The sequence below is a fragment of the Anabrus simplex genome, chromosome 1, assembly GCF_040414725.1.
Source record: "Anabrus simplex isolate iqAnaSimp1 chromosome 1, ASM4041472v1, whole genome shotgun sequence".
Classification (NCBI taxonomy): domain Eukaryota; kingdom Metazoa; phylum Arthropoda; class Insecta; order Orthoptera; family Tettigoniidae; genus Anabrus; species Anabrus simplex.
Genome location: NC_090265.1, coordinates 281,876,426 through 281,899,557, shown reverse-complemented (window position 1 = coordinate 281,899,557; position 23,132 = coordinate 281,876,426). Strand labels below are relative to the sequence as shown.

At 41.3% G+C, this 23,132-nt stretch overlaps 1 protein-coding gene across 1 annotated transcript in view; it reads right to left on the bottom strand.

Annotated features, from left to right (window-relative positions):
• ap (apterous) overlaps nucleotides 1–23,132 on the bottom strand; it is a 659,168-nt gene that overhangs the window by 108,338 nt on the left and 527,698 nt on the right. The window contains exon 3 of the mRNA XM_067140597.2: nucleotides 15,227–15,684. Coding sequence (XP_066996698.1) covers nucleotides 15,227–15,684 — 458 coding nt within the window. The remainder of the gene's footprint in view (nucleotides 1–15,226; nucleotides 15,685–23,132) is intronic.

The window sequence follows — 23,132 nt, the reverse complement described above, 5'->3', positions numbered from 1 at the left end:
GGTATCAACATGTGTCCTGCTGTCCCATGCCCGAGTTAACTCGGGTATCAACATGTGTCCCGCTGTCCCAAACACGAGTTCACTCGGGTATCAACATGTGTCCCGCTGTCCCAAACACGAGTTCACTCGGGTATCAACATGTGTCCCGCTGTCCCAGACACGAGTTAACTCGGGTATCAACATGTGTCCCGCTGTCCCAAACACGAGTTAGGTCGGGTATCAACATGTGTCCCGCTGTCCCAGACACGAGTTAGCTCGGGTATCAACATGTGTCCTGCTGTCCCAAACACGAGTTAACTCGGGTATCAACATGTGTCCCGCTGTCCCAGACACGAGTTCACTCGGGTATCAACATGTGTCCCGCTGTCCCAGACACGAGTTAACTCGGGTATCAACATGTGTCCCACTGTCCCAAACACGAGCTAACTCGGGTATCAACATGTGTCCCGCTGTCCCAAACACGAGTTAACTCGGGTATCAACATGTGTCCCGCTGTCCCAGACACGAGTTAACTCTGATTTCAAGCAATGCGCTCTTCTCCACCTCCAAGTTCAATCTAATGCTTTAATTTTGAACGGAAAATTCATTTATGGCAGTAAGTAGGAAAATTGATATCGAAATCCACCACGAAAGTGTCCAGTACTCTATCTCACTTTTCCAGTCAACTCAGAAAACAGTCTCCAAGATAAATACACTCTGTTCCCAAAGTGTCGCTGCTGCAAATAAGCGGTAAGCCTTGTCTTTCAGAAAATATTCAACTACTAACCTTATTCTCCTAAGGGCCGGTATAATAATGAGGGTTTAAACTGAAGATTGAGTTAAACTGTAACTTGAGTTTAAACCGATGTTGAGTATTAAAATGGCCGGCCTAAGTTAAACTGAGGTGAAGAAGGAAATATACGATCTTGGTAGCAGTGACTTGCGAGAAAAGATGGCTGATGTTAATGTTTTGCAGTGGCTTGCAAGAAAAGATATCTATCGATAATATTTTGTTTACTTCTTGTAGGTAAAATGGCGGATGAAAGCTATAAATGTTGTCCTAAATTTACTTGTAAGGAAATATAATTGCTTGTGTAATTAGTACAGAAATATTTATATAGTCCGTGAAACAGTGGCCTTATGATTTCCGCCGAAATGTCTCACTGTAATAAACATACTACGGGAGGCATAAAACCGCAATGTTATTAGTAGCTGATTGAGGGGTTCTACAGCATGATTTCTGAAATATAAGGAAGTTACTTCATTTTCTAAAATTTACACTTTTGACATTCAAACAGTTCAAAAAGTCATTTTTACATTCCTACCTTTTCGTTGCATGTTTTATTCTAGCACCAACTTGCTAAAATAGGGTTATGACAGCCTGTTGTGTAAGTCTAAACCTATTTAAAAACTCTTTTTCATTCCATATATGAAAGTGACGTGCCATTGCTCGAAAAACTCGTGGTGGCCGTGGTCGTTCAATAATTCGAACCAATTCTTCATCATCGCTTAGTATTTCTTCCAACACTTCAAAAATATCTTCGAGATCCATTCGTCCTGTCATGTTGTAAGGTTATGTATTATTAAACTTCAGTTAAACGGTAGATGAGTGGCAGCAAAATTAATCTCTAGTTAAACTTAAGATAAGTTTTATAATACACGACTAACAGATAAACCGAGGATTAAACTGAATCAACAGTTTAAACCTCTATTATAATACCGACCCTAAATGCAGATTATGACGCTTAAACACATTCTCGAGAGTATGGAGGGTAAGATACAGCAAGACCTGAAGTAACACTTAATGATGTAATTTTAATAAACGAAGCGTTTGAAGTAGGGATGACTGAGTTTAGGTTTGTCTTCCATCATAATTATATCGAACGCGATATAACGTTTAGTTGTAAAGAAATCTAAGATACTAATTTTAAAAAGCGAACCTCCAAATACAATATTACAAGAAATGAAACACAATATTCGTCATTTAACAGAATTAATTTCTTAAGACAAGCTCAGGCCTGTCTTGGAAAATGTGTTATCGTCGTGAGATTTTAGAAGAACAAGGCCGGGCATCCACTGTAAGGTTGGTTGTAATATGTCTTGTTTATTGCAACGTTACTTTGGGAACAGTCTGTATCTCAGTGGTCGCTCGGTGTGTTGAACGGAATAGAGTGTTCGCCAGAAACGTCTTTTCCAGTCGTGAACTTATTAAAAGAAAGCCCTACACACATACATTTCTTCCGAATGGAAACTATTCTTCATCTTGAAGAATTTGAATGAAATTACCTCAAATATTTCTGTTTTCGTGGGTTTTTTTCCGATGATTTCAACAGGAAAGGGCTACAAGATGTCGCAAGATTTGATATTTTTATTTTGCCATGCGTGATTATTTACGATATAGCTCACGAGGCAAGAAGGCCTCAATATAAAGTGACTATCCCATTTCTAAAATCACTGTACTAATGTTTATAGTGACATCAAAGGACACAATGCCCGACATATATTCATGGAATTACAACTGCATTGTCTCTAATCAATGTTATGTAATGGTCCTGTACCAGAAAACACTCGAATGTTCAATTCTAAAAAATTGTAAAGGGGGGAGCTGATTTCAAATATATTTCACAATCAATGGATAGGGAGAAAGAGAAATAAAAATGACTTCAGTTGAGTTTTGTGATGTGAGAAGAAGCAAACCTGTTCGTTAATACCAAGTGATACATGCGTGTGAGTGATCAAGATGATCATGAATTCTTTCAATATCTGCAGGACTGTAGCTGGCTTGTAGTCGTCTCTGTGAACTTTAATGGTTGAAGCAGCTATTAATAGTAGTAGTATTAGTAATGTATGCTACAGGCATGCTAGTTTCACCTAGAAGGATGTGGGTTCAATTCTCCACCAGGATGTCGAAGAAATAGAAACATGACTTCCATATCTGAAGAGGTACACGGCCCTGGAATTCACTCACCCTACAGTGGAAACTAGTACTAAGTCAATTCTCAGAAGAAACTGACCGGGAATGGAGCTACTATCACTCTATCCCACTTTGTACCAACGTTACGGACAATGGAAACCATTACCTTCCCCTCCTACAGATCCTTCATGGCCTGCAGGAAGATTCTTTCTCTTTTTTTTCTTTCTTTCTTTGCTAATAGAAGCAGCAGTCCTAGCAAGCTCATGGCACACGGCTTAATATGCACTACTATGGTGGTCGGTGGCGTGCCATGCATTTTCATTAATGCATTCAAATTCCTGCGAGCAATGTTCTAACAAAATAGCCAGTTTAAGGCACAGAGGGTCATCTGGACATCGACACTCGAGGCAACAAGTCAATGAGCTGTGAAGAGACCACGTTATATTATTGCACGGGCTAATATTGGCCCCAACTGTCACGGCTGAATGGGATCGACCGGATACGAGCTCTAAGTGTGCGTGTGGCGAGCGAGCGTCAAAAAACCTGGCCACGGGTAGCACTGAACGTGCTCCACGCTCCAGCAGCTTCACGTCCGACACACGCTCCGGCGCTCCAGAACATCACTGGCGGCTCCTCTTGGGTCTCCACAACCCCAAGAGGTGCCAAGGACCATACATTGCTGTTTACCACACACATACTGTATTCTGTTTAATTTTCAGTACGGGTGCCTTTTCCTGAAGATGATATAATCAGCGTCTTCTGATCTACTTCAAGAAAATACAATGGGCCCTATTCTATTCCATCTTTACATAGACGAACAGATACATATACCGCTCTCCTATACTGCATTCGTCACTGGCCTGATCATTGGGACAACTTTCTAACGGAGCACGTTACGCCTTCCATTTTACAGAGGTTTCGTATGGAATCACAAACACAATCCAATCAAAATAATAATAATCAAATTGTTTCCTTCAGAATCATATGTCATTGTTTATTTGAACTAAAGAAGAACAATATGTTTTCGGTAAACACTAATGTCTGAATAAAAGGAAGGCATTCCTTGACGTAAATATTTAGCACCCTGTAAAGCTTACATTGTGAATTTCATGAATCTTGGATCCAATGTAATGCAGAATACTTTGCTCTTATATGGTAGGCGTACAACTCTTTTCTATAAAATATGACTTTCCGTAATTGGGTATAAATTAACGCAGAATACGTGAGTGTACATCAAACGTCGTTTCCGATGCTAATCCGAGTGAGATTTTCTTAGTGGTTTCAGGATTTCCTAGGCAAGTATTGGGGTAGTGCCGTATGCCTACTTCGAGTCGTAGGGCATCTCATTAACTACCATTACAAATCAGCGTCCACGTTCATAGTGTAATGGTCAGTGTTGTTAGCCTGGGGTTCAATTCTCGGTACTCGTGGCGTCGATAATCGGTTCTTGGTCGGGAGGAAGGAATTTAATCGTAAAAGGTTAATTCCATTTGTTCACTCCCCAACATCCCCGCAACTCATACACCTTCATCAAACTAGCATGCAGTTTTTCATACACGGGAGATGTCACCCATCCTCGTCAGAGGTTGCACTAGCCTAGCAAAGGCGACACGAAATTAAATATTTAAAAAAAAGACTCGTGGTGCTCCACAGCATTCGTTATACAGAGTGACCCAAAAGTCCCTTAACATTTGAAGAGGCAATACTTCACTGAATACTGGAGGTAGAGAGGTAATAACTAGGGCCCGGACTTTTTAAAAATGCATATGCGCATATGCAAATGCATATTTTGAACTAGTGCATATATATACATACATATTTTTCTCTTATGTGTGATCGATTATCTAAGATCTCTGAACGAAATGGAAAATTTAATGAGCTCTGTATGTTGCGCATCACCTGGCAACATGATAAACCTTCCCCGATCAAGAAAAGTGCTTTCACTGTCGCAATACAAGTATGTAGACGGGTAATGACATTTTTCAAAATAGCAATTTCCTTCTTTCTGACATTCCTTTCCCCTTCTCCTTGCAGTAGCCTCCCAAGGTTTGCTTAAACAATTGCGTTCATCTGTTAACTTGCTCTTCGTCTATTGCAGTGTTTTAACAGATTAAACTGTAAAAATTCCTGAAGTGTTTGCCAGAAGAATGTTCAGAGCAGTCAGTGCAGGTGTACAAGTATTGCGCAGTTACGTCCGTCGACGTAGAACGATCAATTTCAGCGTATAAATTACTTCCGTCCGACAACAGAATGTCATTGATTCCTGAAAACATTGAAAAACTGTTGAAAAATACTGCCATGCATCATTTTCTAAGGAATGAAACTTGTTTATCAATTTCTTAAGAAAAGCCTTCCTTGCTTGTGCTAGTCTGCATTTTATGTCCTCCTTACTTCTACAATCATTAGTTATTTTACTACCCAAGCAACAATGTTCATCTACTTCCTTTAAGGCTTCAGTTCTTAATCTAATATTTCCTGCATCAACTGACTTTGTTCTACCGCACTCCATTTTCTTTTGGACTTATTTACTTTCATCTTGTATTTCTTCTCCAAGACTCTGTCCATACCATTCAGCAATTTCTTCAGATCTTTTGCAGAGTCAGATAAAATAATAATATCATCGGCAAATCTCCGGGTTTTGATTTCCTCTCCTTGGACTTTGATTTCCTTTCCCAATTCCTCTTTGATTTCCTTTATCGCCTATTCTATGTAAACACTGAAAAGGAGAGGGGACAAACTGCAGCCTTGTCTTACTGCTTTATGGATTGCTGCCTCTTTTTCAAAGCTCTCGATTCTTATCACTGCGGATTGATTTTTGTATAGATTGTAGATAATTCTCCCGATCAGCTTCAGAATCGCAAACAGCTTCGTCCAATCAACATTATCGAATGCCTTCTCTAGATCTACGAAAGCCATGTACGTGGGCTTGTCTTTCTTAACTCGGTCCTCTAAGATTAGACGTAAATTTAGGATTGCTTCACGTGTTCCCATATTTATTCTGAAGCCAAATTGACCTTCTCCCAACTTAGTTTCAACTTGTCTTTCCATTCTTCTGTAAATAATACGTGTTAAAATTTTGCAAGCGTGAGATACTAAACTAGTTTTCAAACTTGTCAGCACCGGCTTACTGGAGAATAGGTATAACAACATTCTCCGAAAATCGGATGGCACTTCTCCTGTATCATACATTTTACACACTAAACGGAATAATTCATCAATTCCCGGTGCCTTCTTCCAACTTAGGTCTCTCAAAGCTTTGTCGGATTATGACCTCAAAATTGGGTCTCCCGTGTCATCAGCATCAACAGCCTCTTCCTGTTCCAGAACCCTATCATCTACTTTACATTCATACAATTGTTGGATATATCCCTACCTTGCCTTCTTTCTCTAGAATTGGTTTTCCATATCCACATACCTAGTTTTCGTTTCTCCAAAGATTTCCTGTATGCAGCATCTATCTTTCATAGGACCATATAACCTTCAACATCCTTGCACTTCTCCTTCAGCCATTCTTCCTTAGCTGTCCTGCACTTTTTAACTACTTAATTATGTATTCGCCTGTATTCTTTTGTGCCCTGCCCTTTTTTTTTTTTCTTTTTGCATTCTTGTACTTTCGTCGTTCGTCAATCAGTCTAGTATCTCTTGAGTTATACATTGTTCCTTAGTTGATCTTTCCTTTCTTTCTAACTTTTCTTCAGCAGTCTTACTGATCTCATTCTTCATGACTGTCCATTCTTCCTCTACTGTGTTTCCTTCAGCCTTTTCATTTAGTCCTTGTATTACATGTTCCTTGTATCAATCCCTCACACTCTTTTCTTTCAACTTGTCTAGATCCCATCTTTTTGCATTCTTACCTTTCTTCAATTTCTTCAACTTCAGATGGCATTTCATGACCAACAAGTTGTGGTCAGAGTCCACGTCTGCTCCTGGGAAAGTTTTGCAATCCAACACCTGGTTTCTGAATCTCTGCCTAATAATAATGAAGTCTGTTTGATACCTTCCAGTGTCTCAAGGTCTCGTACACGTATAAAGCCGTCGTTTGTGGTGTTTGAACCAAGTATTGGCAAGGACTAAATTATGATCAGTGCAGAATTCAACCAGCCGTCTTCCTCTTTCATTCCTTTGTCCCAATCAGAATTCTCCTACTGTATTACCTTCTCTTCCTTGGCCTTCCAGTCTCCCATCACAATTAGATTCTCGTCACCTTTTATATATTGTATTAAATCTTCTCTCTTCGTATATTCTTTCGATTTCATCATCCGCTGAACTAGTAGGCATAGCCTATATACCTGCACTTTTGTGGTGGACATTGGATTGGTGTCTATCTTGACAACAATAATCCTTTCACTATGCTGGTTGTAGTAGCTTACCCGCTGCCGTATTTTCTTATTTATTATTAAACCAACTCCTGCATTGCCCCTGATTGATTTTGTAATTCTGTAGTCGCCTAACCAAAATCCTGCTCTTCCTGCCAACGTACTTCACTTATACCAACTACATCTAACTCTAGTCTGTCCATCTCTCTTTTTAGAATCTCTAACCTATCACAAAGATTCAAACTTCCAACATTCCACCCTCCGACTCGCAGAATGTCAGTACCCGTCTCCCTGATGATTTCCACCTCTCGTGTAGCCCCCACCCGGAGATCCGAATAGGCGACTATTTTACCTCCGGAGTATTTCACCCGAGAGGAAGCCATCATCAGTACATCATTCATACACAGAGAACTGCATGTCCTTGGGAGTTAGTAATGGCTGTAGCTTCCCGTTGCTTTCAGCCGTATAGCAGTATCAATATAGCTAAGCTATGTTAAGTAACATTACAAGACCATATCAGTTGATCATCTAGACTGCCGCCATTGCAACTTCCGAAAGGCTGCTACCCTCCTTCCGATGAACCATTCGTTAGTCTGGTCTCTTGACAGATACCTATCCGATATGGTTGCACCTACGGCTCGGCTACCTGCTTCATTGAGACACGCAAACCTCCCCACCGCGGCAAGGTCACATGGTTCACAGGAGAGGATTATTATTATTATTATTATTATTATTATTATTATTATTATTATTATTATTATTATTATTATTATTATTATAACAAGCAAGGCGATTACTCTGCAATGGAAGGTCTTGGAGGGTAGGTATCAGTCACAATATATAGATACTCATGTTGGGGACGTCTGTAGTTACATGAATCACAGCACTAAATACAATACAAGGTAGGCTATTCCACTATTATGATATGTTCATTGTTACGGTGTCTTACAGGAAATTGAAAAATTGTGCAATATTAGTTTGCATGGAACACGGAATTAGACAAAGAAGGTTATTTGTTCTGCTGTGCAATTATAACAGCACGGATACTCAAAACGTTTGACAAGTCTTACTGGAAAGTACGTAGACTGTGAACGTAGCGACGTTGAAGGAAATGCCGTTACTGAGTAAAGTTCTACATGCGCCCCACGTTTGAAATATCATAGTTTGAAATACTGATTTGCACCCAAAGGAATTATCGTACGTTGAAAAGGAATACAACACTAAATTTGTACAAGCGGATAACACATTATTGGTTCTATTTAAAGAAACGAAGTTGTATTAGGATGCCAGCTTTGAACCTAAATCTGTTTTCCCTGTATTTTTCATGTTTCCCTGGGATATTACCGTTTTTCCTCTATTAAATTTAGTGGGATCTGGTACATCACAGTGACGGTCGAGTATGTTTATCACACTCTGGAATCATCTTGAAACATATTTTGCACGAACACTTACAATGGCATGATGAACTCGAAACAAATGTATCATAATTCAAACAAGCTACACTTTGTAATACAGTGGCAATCTGCGAAGTATATTTTCAGTAATCCCAGAGTAAACAGACACTACAAGAAACACGACGTATAGACACAGAAAGGTCTTATGGGATAGGAAACGCCTAGGAGTGTGAAGGATGCGGCCGTGGACTTAATTAAGGTATAGGCCCAGCATTTGCCTGGTGTGAAAATGGGAAACCACGGAAAGCCATTTCAGAGCTGCCGACAGTGGGGGCTCAAAACCACTATCTGTCGGATGCAAGCTCACAGCTGCGCGCCCCTAACCGCACGGCCAACTCGCTCGGTACATATATTTTCATTGCCATCTGTGTGTACTTGGGAATCTTGATAGAAATAGTGTTTTGAGTGTTGATTTCCTAGATGATGCTGATGGTGATTATCAATATGATTCGGGAAGTTTCACCTTTAAACTGGCTCTAATTACGAAAGGACGTCATATCTCAACAATTCTGCCTGTTACCAGCTGTACTTTACGAAGCTCGTACTTCCGCAACGCGGAACTATGCTTCACTCCAGAAAATTTCGATAATACATCTCCAGCTTGTCATAATGGATGACGTTCGTCAACAAAGAAAATGAGACAGCTTATTAAACTGCATTTTAATTGCCAAAGTGACATTTATTAATTAATACAACAACAATTAATTTTGAGCTCCTTACTTCGTCATATCTATCTCGGCATCCGATAAGGTCTTCAAGTCAATGGCATCTGGACAAGAAATATGTTTACCTAAAACAATACTAGTGTTCTGTAATTGGTTGATTCTGAGGAAAGTTATGAGTGCACATTCAATTTGACGTCTCATTTCTTCAACATTTTTTCTCATTAAAGCAATCATATCTTTCGTTCTAACTGAGGTATGCAGTTCGTTTTGGTCTAAAAACACTCAGTGGATCAAGCGATTTCTTTTGATGTAATAACTAATTAAATTGGTAGATTCTGAGATGAGTACATTTGTCTCCATGACGAATGTTTTTGAAGGACCTCGGCGCGTAGTGTTGTTCCAAGGAACATAATTCAATTTCTTTGTGTAATGTATTTTCAAGTGTTTTGTTGACAATATTACATTCTATTACCACAGCAGACCACGTGCTTTATTTCATTAACTCGAAACTTTGCAAATACATCCGTGAGGATAGTAACGAACAACACCATACTTTGTACATTGCGGGCGGAGGCAGCGGGAAACTGCTAGTATCATTATTAGTACATTACGTACTAATAATAATTATTAACCTTTCTTATTTGGGGCGGCGGATTTTTTTTTTTGGGGGGGGGAGTCCCGCTGTAGCCTTGGAAGGGTTTTTGTGTGGGATTATCAGTCGAGATAATTTTTGAGTCATTAATCAGGTAGCCGGACCAAGGGCTGTGGGCAAGTGTCAGTATTTTTGGCAGTGTGTGGAAGTGTCAGTGTGGGGAACTGTCATGTAATCGATATAAAGTAGAAGGAGTTAATTATTTTCGGGTTAGGGGAGATAACGAGGAAGAGATAGAAGATTATGAAGGTGTTAAAAAGGAAGGGCAGAGAGTGGGATAGGATTGTTCATCAGAAATACTATTGCACGCAACACAGTTTCTGTTAGGCACGTAAATGAGCGAACAATGTGAGTAAATTTAGCAGTTGGAGGAATTAGGACGAGAATTGTCTCAGTGTAACTATTCACAACATGACAAGTTTCATAAAGCACTGAATGACACTGTAGTCAGGGTCAACAGCAAGGATAGAATAGTGCTAATGGGCGAGTTCAATGCGAGGGGTGGAAATAGAACTGAGGGATATGGGAAAGTGATCACTAAATGTGGGGAAGTTGTGGAAACTACAGTAATAGGAACGGGATGAGTTTACTGGACTTTTGTGCTAATAGATAACAGTAGCAGTTAAGACGACATTCTTCAAGAATAAGGCTATTCGATGAACAGACCGCTATCCAATCTGTAGTGAGATAAATATCAGTATACCTAGGACACTTAAAGCGAAATATTTCTTCAGACGAATACGGGTAGAGAATCTCCAGACCTAGCAGATTAGACAGGAATACATGGATATGATTAGCGAAAATTTCAAGACAATAAACAGTAAGCAGGTTCAAGATATAGATACAGAGATTCTGTGGTAGAAACAGTAAAGAAATGCCTAGAAACAACTGTGTGTAAAGATGGGAAATAGCAAAGATCTTAATGTATTCATGAGAGGAGCTTGTAAACATAAAATAAGGCTTATCAGAAATGTTTCCCAACAAGTTCTGCTGAAGACAGGGAATTGTACGAAGGTGAAAGGAGCAGAGCGAAAAACTTCCTTGTTGAAGCCAAGAAGTCGCGGAAAGATTTCGGTAATAACCTGAAAAGGCCTGCTCAAACGACAGGGAAATCTTTATGGTCATCAACAAACAAATCTTAGAAAGGGAGGGGAAAAGGAAATGAATAGTCTTTTGAATAAATCACGTGAACTAACAGCAGATCCCACTGAGTCACTGGACAGGTGGAAGGAATATTTTGAAAATCTTCTCAATGTAAAAAGAAATGTATTTAATTATTTATTTACTTACCAATCCACAGGTTAAAACTACACTGAGCGCATTTCATTCGTACTGTCAACGAACTAATTAACAAGTGTACACATTCGTAATAAAATATAACGAACATAACCGATGAGTAACACGAACAGGCACACCCCTGTAAATCGAAAACCATGATAATTTCCAGTTCGTAGCCAAGTCTTCGTAGGTCAAGATTCTATTGGCGTCGCGAACAATCGGGTTCATTGGGAGAACAATGATGTAGTGAAATTGCGCTTGAGGAGGTGAAAATTATTATAAATAAACCCCATTGCCATAAAGCAGCAGGAATAGATGAAGTTAAACCTGAAATGGTCAAATATAGTGGGAAGACCGGGATGAAATTGGATTCAGAGAGTAATAAGATTAGCATGGAATGTTACTACTGCAGCTCCTGATTTGACGAAAGCAGTAATTGAACCTATCTACAAGCAAGGGAACAGGAAGGAGTGCTACAAATATCGAGGTATTTCATTCATCAGCAATCCAGGCGAGGTGTTCTGGAATTTTGGAAGGGAAGTTGTGATCAATGGTTGCAAGTAAATTGGATAAAATCCAGTGCGGGTTCAGACCACAAAGGGGCAATAAGGATCAGGTTTTCAGTATCCTCCACGTAACTGAAGAGTGCTGTGAAAGAAATGGACAGTTACGCTTACGTTTGTTAGGTTTAGACAAGGCATATGGCAGAGTACCGAGGGGAAAGATGTTAGCCGTACTGAGGGATTATGGGATTAAGGGTAGATTATTAAAATCAATCAAAGGAATTTATCTTGAAATTTGGACGACAGTGAGAACTGATGTTAAAATGAGTTCTTGGTTCAAGGTACTTTAGTGTTAGGCAAGGCTGTAATCTTCCACCATTGTTGTTCATATTAATATAGATCATCGACAAAAAGATATGAAGTGGCAGGGGGAATTCAGTCAGGTGTAAATGTAGTAAGCAGTTTTGCTTATGCCAACGACTCAGTCTTGATGGCAGACTGTGCTGTAATCCTACAGTCTAATATCTTGAAACCTGAAAGCAGGTGCAGTGAGTATGATATGAAAATTAGACTCCCCAAGACTTAAGTAATGTCAGTAGGGGAGAAACCTAAGAGAATTCAATGCTAGTTTCGACAGACCATATCACAGAATCAGCGAGTTTTCTTTTCCCTACATTCCCTCTCGTTTCATTAAATACTGGCAACCACTCAGAGTTAAAAATTACCTACAATATGCCCTCTCCACTTTCAAACCCTGGCTTCGAAAATGGATAGTAATAATAATAATTGTAGTATTGGCTTTACGTCCGAATAACGAACATTTTACAGTTTTCGGAGACGCCGAGGTGTCGGAATTTAGTTCCGCAGAAGTTCTGTAATGTGCCAGTTAATCTACTGACCCGAGGCTGACGTATTTGAGCACCTTCAAATACCACCGGATTGAGCCAGGGTCGAACTCTAAAACGGAGAATAAAAATCAATGTCACTAGGAGTAGAGCAACTCTCTTTTCTACGCGTACCAGAGTCGACCCCCAACCGCCGGTCTTTTCCGGTGAAGTGATCCGGTGTTCCTTCAAGTGTTACCAAATGCCTGCGTATAACGTTGGCAGAGGACTGGCATTCAAAGATGATGCCATCAGAATTTCGGCCCAGGCCATCAAGCGCCTTTCTGAAATCATCCCGTTAATGAAAGCCGACAATGGGCTAAATCTAGAAACCAGGCTCACGCTGTACAAATCTTTCATAAGGCCAATCCTTGAAAATGCCAGCTCCATCTCTGAGATCGCAGCCGAAACTCATCTAGACAGAATCAAACGCGTCCAGAACGCATGATTGCTGGCGCACAATGGTTTGAACGGAAGATAATCACACGATGAATTACATTTGGAAGAAAGTTACACCAGAATCCAAAAGACAATCCGGAAATTCTATTCTGGTATAAATTCCAACCCCAAAGATCTCGTCTCCTCATTGGGTAACTACACTATAGAAGGCCTTTAATACAAAATGCCCAGATCACTACTGAAGTAAACATTCACCCGTCGGTGGGTGCAGAGTGGGTTTCGGTCCACAAGTGGCCACGACTGGTCCGTGGTCCAACAGCTCTGCACTCCGACCGGCCAACCAAGCAGAGAAGGGGTGGCCACGGCTATACCGTGGCTCTACGCCTCTGCATTCGGGAGACGGGACAGGGCTGGACCTCATGGCTGGCCCCAACCGTCAGCTGTCCTGAGAATGGTTTTCCGTGGTTTTCCATTCTCCTGCACTAAGGCAAATGCCGGGACAGTTCCTAGTATAAGCCACGGCCACCAACCACCTCACCTTCTCCGTGCACATCCCGGCCTGAGAGACGGCGTCACTGTCTTAAGAGGTCCGCCTCTCTCTTCAGGGGAAGAATGAAAACGTTTTAGAAGTAGTAGTAACATTCACCCTCCCGGGTGCAGGTCACATTCTGGCCAGCTCAATTCGGTTCAAAAATTTACACCACTTCCACATCTACGCAGCTTAGTTAGTCAAAATTATCACGAAATTGCACTCAAGGCCCCATGGACCGAAGGGCTATAATTTGCTCAATAGGTTCGAGCTGATATGTGTGGTCTGACTTTTCCATTATATACTAGAAAATGATTTGTACATAGTTTAATTCTGTCAATCTTCGACTATGGTGACATAATATACAACAGTATTAACAGCACACTTAGCGCTAAACTTCAGGGAGCTCATAATATCTGTCCGTTTTATACTTAAGATGTCTGGTATTAGGCGCAACCATACATCACCGTGCCTTGAACAATTATTATGGAAAAGAAACCTCCACTCGATCTCCCTTGTCTACAACTTCCTCTCTACAGAGAGATACACCAAGTTGAGAACAGATCTTAAATTCTCGGCTTCCTCATTCCTACAAGTTCAGAAAGCTCTTCCCTGCTGTTTCCCAGTCTACATCTCGGCATTCATACCTGCAAACTTACGCTGCTGGAATTCCCTTCCGGCTGTGATTAGAGACATGCCTAGTAGAAATTTATTTTAAAAAGATGTTATAAGAAATTAGTACATGATTTAACTCTTGGTAATTATATAGTATCTATGAAGAATTTTTTGTTCGCTAAGATCTTTTTACCTAGTTTAATTTACCGTAGATATAGAATTAAGTGTAGTTGTACTATGCAGTGTATGCAATATGACATGGCATAATAGCACGCTTCATAGCGTGAACCACACGATGTAGGCCTAAACAAAGTAAAAAATAAAACTCAAAGTCAAAGTGTACAAAAAACTAACCCGTCAACGACGAGTACAACAGCACATTCTTTAACATAGGTTGATGATAGCATACATACACGGTTCCAGGTTTTATAGGCTTTCGGTGTAGCCACCAGCATTGCGTACAACGCGTTCCCAGCGACGCGGAAGCCTTTGGATAGAGTCGGCACTGTATGGTGCAAAGAGAGCGATCGATTGCCTGCAGAACGTCTTCAACTGTTCGGAAACGAATCCCACGCAGGGACACTATGCGCAACTCAGCCATCATTCTGCACGACGATGTAAAGATGCCTGCAGCAGCAGTAGCAACGGTGGATGATGTATTCAGTAGCTGGAGCTGGGAAGTGCTCTACCACTCCCCATATTCTAGCGATTTAAGTCCCTGCGACTTCGACCTAATGCGTAAAATGAAGGAACCACCCTCGCTTCCGAACAGTTTACGGCGTTCTGCACGCAATCGATCCCTCCCTTCGCACCATCAGAAGATTAGGCAGTGGCGAAGGTATCAAAAGGCTTCCGCGTCGCTCGAATCACGTACGCAACGTTGATGGCTACATAGAAAGCTTCTAAAACCTAGAACCTTGTTTATATGTTATGCATCGAGAAAAATAGTTGCCACTATTAAATCAACCTATATATAATCACTTGTTTCCAAAGCCACAGCATCTCCATGCCACACTCGATTATGAGAACTTTTCTTACCTAGGCTCGCTGTCATAGCCTCCAGGTCTTTAGGCTTGCGCTTTCTCGGCCGCCCTTTCTGTCGCGTCGTTCCGGTCGCCGCACCATTGAAGAAGGGGACTTTGGAAGCGACGTCAGGGTCGGCACAGGACGATGGTGCAGGTGGCGGCTGTAGGGGTAGAGGGGACGGATGGTGATGGTGGTGATGATGATGGTGATGAGGGTGGAACTCCGGCGAGGGGAACTGAGGGGGATAGTGAGGGTTAGCGGGGCCAGGGCCCGGACTGGCCAGTTCAAAGTGCATTCGACAGAGCACAGCGCCGTCTCGCATGCCGAAGTGATCACCCTTGGTGAGCGCCGCATTGCACACGGCACACGTGAAGCAGTGCACGTGGAAGACGAGATCTCGTGCACGCATCACCATCTCTGACGACAAGATGGTGGCCTGACATCGCGCACACCGCTTCATTCCGAACAACCTGAAACAAGAGAGAGAGGAAAGAAATTAATTTTGCTGGCAAGATGAACCATGTCTTCTGGTATGGGCTACAATAAATCTGTTACTTTCATTGACCTGTCTCAGTCTCATCCTTGGCTTTGACAAAATGAAAGTGACCGAGGTATTAGCGAAGCTAGTAATACCATTCCTTGTGCAACAAATCCCTGCTATGAATGGAGTAAAAATATTGCTCATAGGGTCGGTTGATGCATGCATTTCAGTGGGCTTGGCAGACTAATATGTAATAGTAACTTCTGGCTCAGTGAGGAAAGCGACCGGAAACTACCTCACTCCTCATTTCCCTAACATTCCTTTCAGTGACACCTAGGCTATCTATGACAGCTTTTGGCGTAGCTGTGGAGGATCAAACCAGCCTTCGGGCTGATTACCCACCATATAACATACACAAGGAACCTAGAACATGCACAAATTGTATACTTATACAAATGAAGCCAGGAAAAGCGAGACCTGGACACAAAAAAACTACTAGAATAGCGTGAAAATGAACCATCCACAAAAGACATTCTCCGAACTGCTTCGAATACAATGTTTATTTTAGGACTCATGATCCTCTTTTACACTTAACCACATCATTGCCCAGAGAAATGGTGAATAATATTCAATATTTTAAAAGAAACTAATTTGTAATATAAGCTCAAAATAAATGCAACATAATAATTATACAAATATGTACATATCATTTGTCAAACTACTAACTGAAATTTAATGTAAAATTAAGTTTAAATTAATTTACTGAAAATTGATTAAATTACACACACACACACACACACACACACACACACACCATCATTCACTCCTCAAGATTCACACCGCTGATTTATGCACCTAAGAGGTACTTTCTGAAAAAGACTTGAAAGACTCTATAATGAATTACTGCTGCGGATGTTACTGAAACAGAGTCCCTTAATCTAATTCCCGTCGCAATAAATGAACCGTCTAGGCAGCTGACCTGCTAAAGGGAATAGCAAGTGTAGTAACAGAGTGTGTATTATGCTGGAGAAAAGAGGAAAGGTATGTAAAGTTTGATGACGGTACTGGGGAGTTCTCTCAGTTAGTGATCTGAACACCAACAACGCTACATGAAGATTTCTGAGTTCTTAAAATTTCACGAGAGGAAGTTGCCATATAACTTTTGGTGGCATCTCATCTATATATGAGAACAACAATCACTTCTATGTCAAATCCCTAGCACAGGTATGTACGAGTGGAAATAATGTGGTAATAATAGTAATGTTATTAGTTTAACTCCCACCCTCTACGTTTATGGTTTTCGGAAACGTCAAGGTGCCAGAATTCTGCCCTGCCGAACGCATTTTACTATTAACACGACTCTGGTGGACCTAAGCAAGTTAAGTACTATCAGAAGGAGCTATGTTAGAACGAACCAACTTAAGCTCCGAAGGCCAGCACTCCACTGTCTGAGCTAGTCAACCCGGCTGTCCAAATGGTTCAGTGATTTGGCTCACATGGCTTCGCCCGTAAAGCTGAGTAACTTAGGAATGACGCTGGATACATTAAACAATGTAGTCATCCTGACATAGCTGGCTGAACGCGCTGGTGTAGATACATATTATATTTCAATTCATTTTAAGTAATTAATTAATTTGTCTTGGTTCATTTTGCATAGGCCTAATTGCGATTATGAGACTTTATACTCTAATTCAAGGCGAACAATAACATAAATCTAATCGAACTACAAGCATTCCAAAATTGTCTCAACTTCAAAGAACTGAATCTGTTTCTCTCGTGTGTCGATTATTCCAACGGTTGGATTAAATCATACATCTAGAAAGCGGTAAACTGAAGTCTCGCAAGGTGGTCTTATGTTTAGCTCTTTCGCCCGAGAGGACGAAATGCTTGGTCACAAACTCTTTAATACTTAACTTCTCTCCCAGACACCGTCTCGAAGAAGAAAAATATACTCAGTTCTGCAGTAGCATCAAGAGCTTGTTTTAAGGGGGCATTGGTCGAAACACTTCCTTCACTGAGACGTGTTTCTACAAGACACTCGCTTTTCAAGTGCTATGCATTTCTAAATAGCCTAGTTTGAGCAGATCAGCATTCATTGAAATGAAAGCTGTAAAAAAAATCGGTTGTACGAAATAGCCATTGGATGGAAACTGTATTAAATAAGCACAAATGTATGACACGGGGTGTGAGCAGGGCGATTCAGACAGTACGTACACCTTGAGAGGGAAGAAGGCTAAGGACATTCTGACTGTTTTACCACTTCCTTACTTTAGCACACAGTGAAAGCTCACCTACATAGGCTAATTATGATTAATTATTATCAACACGAGGAAAAATTGGAGTTCCTTCTTACTAATAATGAATGATGCATGGATTCCAATTAAAATACAGACAAGTCTTGGATTAACAATGTTAGTAATGCCATTCTTTATGTGGCCAATCCCTGCGACGAATGGTGTCGCTCAGCGGGTCGTTTGGCGTATGCATTTCAATGGACTTGGCAGATTGTTATGTAATAATACATTTTGGCTCAGTGAAGAAAGCAACGGGAAACTACTATACTTCACTCATATCCCTGGTGCGTCTTATACGGTGACGCCTATGATACCTATGAATGCTGATGGTGAAGCTGTTGGAGAACCAACCAACCAACCAACCAACCAACCAACCAACCAACCAACCAACCAACCAACCAACCAACCAACCAACCAACCAACCAACCTTATTATTATTATTATTATTATTATTATTATTATTATTAATACTATAATAATAATTATTATTATTATGTCTTTACGTTTCTAAGCTAGAAGACTGATCCTGACTAGATATCTCCAACATGCTTGACATCCTACTCTAGGAAAACCCTGGTAAATCATATTGACCGAGCAAGTGGCTGTGCTGTTTGGGTCATGTAGCTATCAGCTTGCATTCGGAAGATAATGGGTTCGAAACCCGCTGTCGGCAGCCATGAAGATGGTTTTCCGTGGTTTCGTATTTTTTTTTGCTAGTTGCTTTACGTCGCACCGACACAGATAGGTCTTATGGCGACGATGGGATAGGGAAGGGCTAGGAGTGGGAAGGAAGCGGCCGTGGCCGTAATTAAGGTACAGCCCCAGCATTTGCCTGGTGTGAAAATGGGAAACCACGGAAAACCATTTTCAGGGCTGCCGACAGTGGGGTTCGAACCTACTATCTCCCGAATACTGGATACTGGCCGCACTTAAGCGACTGCAGCTATCGAGCTCGGTGGTTTCGTATTTTAAATGTAGGCAAATGTTGTGGTTGTACCTTAATTAAGGCCACGCTCGCTTCCTTCCCACTCATAGCCCTTTCCTATCCCATCGCCCCCATAAGACCTATCTGTGTCTGTGCGACGTAAAGCAGATTGTAAAAAAATTCCTGTTTCAAGTTTCGGGCCTTTTTCTGTCCCTAGATGCAAAGAATCAACAGATATGTCGGAACGGATGCATGTTCTTTAATCCGCAACATTCCACTATATTTTGGTAAAATGGGAGTTCATATTCCAATACAGAATTGATTGAAATATGGATATGGATGCTATTAAACATGATTAACAATAAAAATATTTCATGGGACTGATCACTAAAACTTTCCAACTTCTATGAAACGAATCAACATTTCCTGTAGCCGACGTTGGTCGGCGGTTGCAGAGAAAACTTCTGCCTACAAGTGGCCACGGTTGGTCCGTAATCCGAGGGCTATGCAGTCCGACCGAGCGACCAACCGAGTGTAGGAGTGGTGGCCACGGCTCTACCGTGGCTCTACGCATCTGTATTAGGGAGACAGAGAGGGCTGGTCCGGACCGTCGGCTATACTGAAAATTGTTTTCCATTCTTCCATTCTTCTGCACTAAGGTGAATGCCACGATCGCCAACCCCCTCATCTTCTTCGAGCATTTCCATCACCGTAACAAATCTCCTGGGCTGAGAGACGACGTCACCGTCTAGTCCCCCTAAAGTGGAGGAATGAAAACAGTAGTAGTAGTAGTAGTAGTAGTTCCTCCAACCGACCGCTAACGAGCATCGCTTTTCTGTGGTGCGATTTTACATTACACAATTATCTTTTCAGGAATGCATCAAGCGATATAATACGAGAAATGAATGCTTGTTCTATACCTGAAATAACAGGTATACGTGTTCATTTTAACAATGCCTCGATACTTTGAGGTTCCTGTGAGGCTGGCTGTGTTATTCATATTTTAAGATTAGCATTCTTCCAACAGTGTGTTTCCTTGGTAATGCACTCTATAACTCACACAGATCATGCAATATTACAGTGCGGAAAATTGAGGAGAATCTCTATATGGATAAATTGAAGTGGCCTGTATAAAACATCAAGTCGGCAAGACTTTGGAAACACATCACGTAAAACAATATTCCGCCTGAGTAGAGAAACGTGGAGAGTCTCATTTGAATACCAAGAGATTTGGCTGTGTAATGGGAAAAAATATACGGATCTATGCAATACGAACATTAAGTAACAGACTTTATTATTATTACTAGCTGACCCGTGCAGCAGTGTCGTGATCAGTCACCGAACTTTAATGGGCTCTAAATTAACCTTTCCTTTGTGGCAACACATGGTAGCTGAATTGTCACTGAAACTCCCCAGCAAACAACCATGCACATTTTGTCCACCACCAACGCTGTGTGTTTGCATTTCGTTGTCTTTAGGGAAAAGACGGGCAGAGCAACATGCTTTTGGAAGTTTTCTTCTTGCACTGATGTGCTGATGGAGGTGAAGTAGGGAAGTTGATGACACAAAGTTGTTATCTTCCAATAACTGTTGTCGTTGAGCATTGAATCGGTCTTGTCTGTGATTGCGCTGAGCTTTAATATCTTTCTGAAGTAGAAGTTGTCTTTGTTCTTCACTTCTGGAATTTCTTCTTTTGAAATCTGTGACACGTTCCATTGGTGTGGAACGCCCTCTGGTTGGAGGTCTCCCTCTCCTTCTGCATGTTTTCCCTATGGCATCGTGGAATGAGTCGTGCATTTTAGGTAAACAGATTGTCAACAGATTATGCCTTCTACATTCTTTATGCAAATATGGTTTTAAAAATAAAGTTCTTTAACGAAAACATTAATTGTAAACTATTTCTTTATTGGTCATTAGCGGGGAACGCAATCTTCAAAATAGTTTTGATTATTTTGATAACGTATTAAGGAAGATATGGCGTACCGACAAAAAAGACCTTTGAGAATTATTATTATTATTATTATTATTATTATTATTATTATTATTATTATTATTATTATTATTGTATAGAGTTGAGGCTCTGTAGACTCGTGTCACTAACCAATTTCGCTTTAGTGCCTAGATCTCGTTATTTTTCCGGCTTCGACTTCCTGCCAGTATTTTCTAGGCCATAAGCAAGTGCCTTTATATCCTCTTCAGGCAGAGGTCCACTCCGTCTTCTGAAGTTTGATGACTACTAGCTACTCACCAAATGTCTAAATTCGTCAGTGTCATTAATTTCTCTGCCAAGGATATCGATTTGCCTCAGATCATTTTCGCATTCCTGGGACCACCGCGGCCTTGTTGCCTTAGATTATTACTATTTCTTATGCAAACCCGTGCCCTCATCCCGAGGTGGCGCAGCTATTTTCAGGCACACCCCCATTGAATCATTATGTTAATGGCTTTACGTTCCGCTGACTACTTTCACGTACCAGTAAATCTGCCAACGCGAGTCTGACGTATTTGATGATGATGATGATGATGATGATGATGATGATGATGATGATGATGCTTGTTGTTTAGAGGGGCCTAACATCGAGGTCATCGGCCCCTAATGGTACGAAATGAGATAACAACAAAAAATGAAAAGCATCCACTGACTAAAATAATGTCATGAAGAATGAATGGATGGACATGAACACAACAAAAAAAAACAGAGGATCAGACTCAAAAAGGATTTTAAATAATAGTATTAGTGACCAAGGGACTACTTATAAAGCACAATTATGCTAATGGCACTTATCGGTAGTAAAGGAGAACCATGATATTTCTCAAGCTGCGGTACTAATCAAAGGTAGCGTAAACTCACGGTGTTCCAAACATTAAGGTACTACTCACAAGTATTGTACTTCGTAAAGGTAACGCAGACCTATGGTGTTTCTCACACAATGGCGCCACTCATAGCCAACGCAAACCGATGAGGTTCCTCACTTAGGTGTACTAATCACGGGCGCCGGTATTCCCGTGGTGTTCCTACAGAGTGGGTACTAATCACTGGCAACGCAGACCTACGGTGTCGCTCGTATAGTGGTACAACTCACAGGCTACGCCCAGACGCGTGGTGTCGCTCACACGGGTACAACTCACAGGCAACGCCCAGACCTGCGGTGTCGCACATATGGGCACGACTCACGGGTACTGGAAATCCACACTGAACCCCACTCGAGTGCTACGAATCACACAACTATTCAGTACCTAACAGAGTGGTACTACTCGCAAGTAAAAGCGACCGACGGTGTTCCGCGCGTGATGGTACTAATCAAAAGTAGTTTCATGGTTCTAATACAATAATGCCTTGGTCGCCCCTTTTAATCGCCTCTCACGACAGGCAGGGGATACCGTGGGTGTATTATTCGTCAGCCTCCCCCACCCACAGGGGGTGTGTGTTTGGTCCGCGAGAGGTATTTTATTTCCCTCAAGTCCACCGGCAAGCCGGTTAGGACCCCCCTATCCGCCACCTGGGACGCGCCACGTGAGAGTATCACCTCTCCCCCTGCTACTGACGTATTTGAGCACCTTCAAATACCACCGGACTGAGCCAGGATTGAACCTGCCAAGTAGAGGTCAGAAGACCAGCGCCTCGACCGTCTGAGCCACAGAGCCCGGTTTATTATTATTATTATTATTATTATTATTATTATTATTATTTTATATAATTCGCTGGGGACATCAAGGACCACGTTAAGTCTTGTTGCATTTGACACTGGACTTGGCCTTCTTTAGAGCCCAAATTTCCCTCATTCATTGTGAGTGGGCCTGCTTACGCTCCTCTGCCCAAGGGGCACCGTGTCTTCTCTTCGGTTGCTCGTCTCGGTTTAGCCCGTTCGTCAATATTTTCTTGCGGAAGAGATCTCTGTTAAAGGCGTCTTCAGCTGAGATATGTAGCATTTGCAGGTCTTCTTTGGTATTTCTAAACCAGGGAATTGTGTTTTTGAGGTTTGAATCAAAATAGTGAAAGATTTCTTTAGTTAACTTTCTTCTGTCCATTCTTTTCAGATGACCGTAAAATCGTGCCCGTCTTTTTCTGATTGTGTCGGTAATTTTCTCTATTTTGCTGTAGACTTCCTTGTTGGATCTCTTTTGATGGATTCCATTTCTGTACTTTGATCCCAAGATTCCTCTCACAATTTTGCGTTCTATTTTCTCCAGTTCTTCAAGGAGTCCTTTGTTGGCATT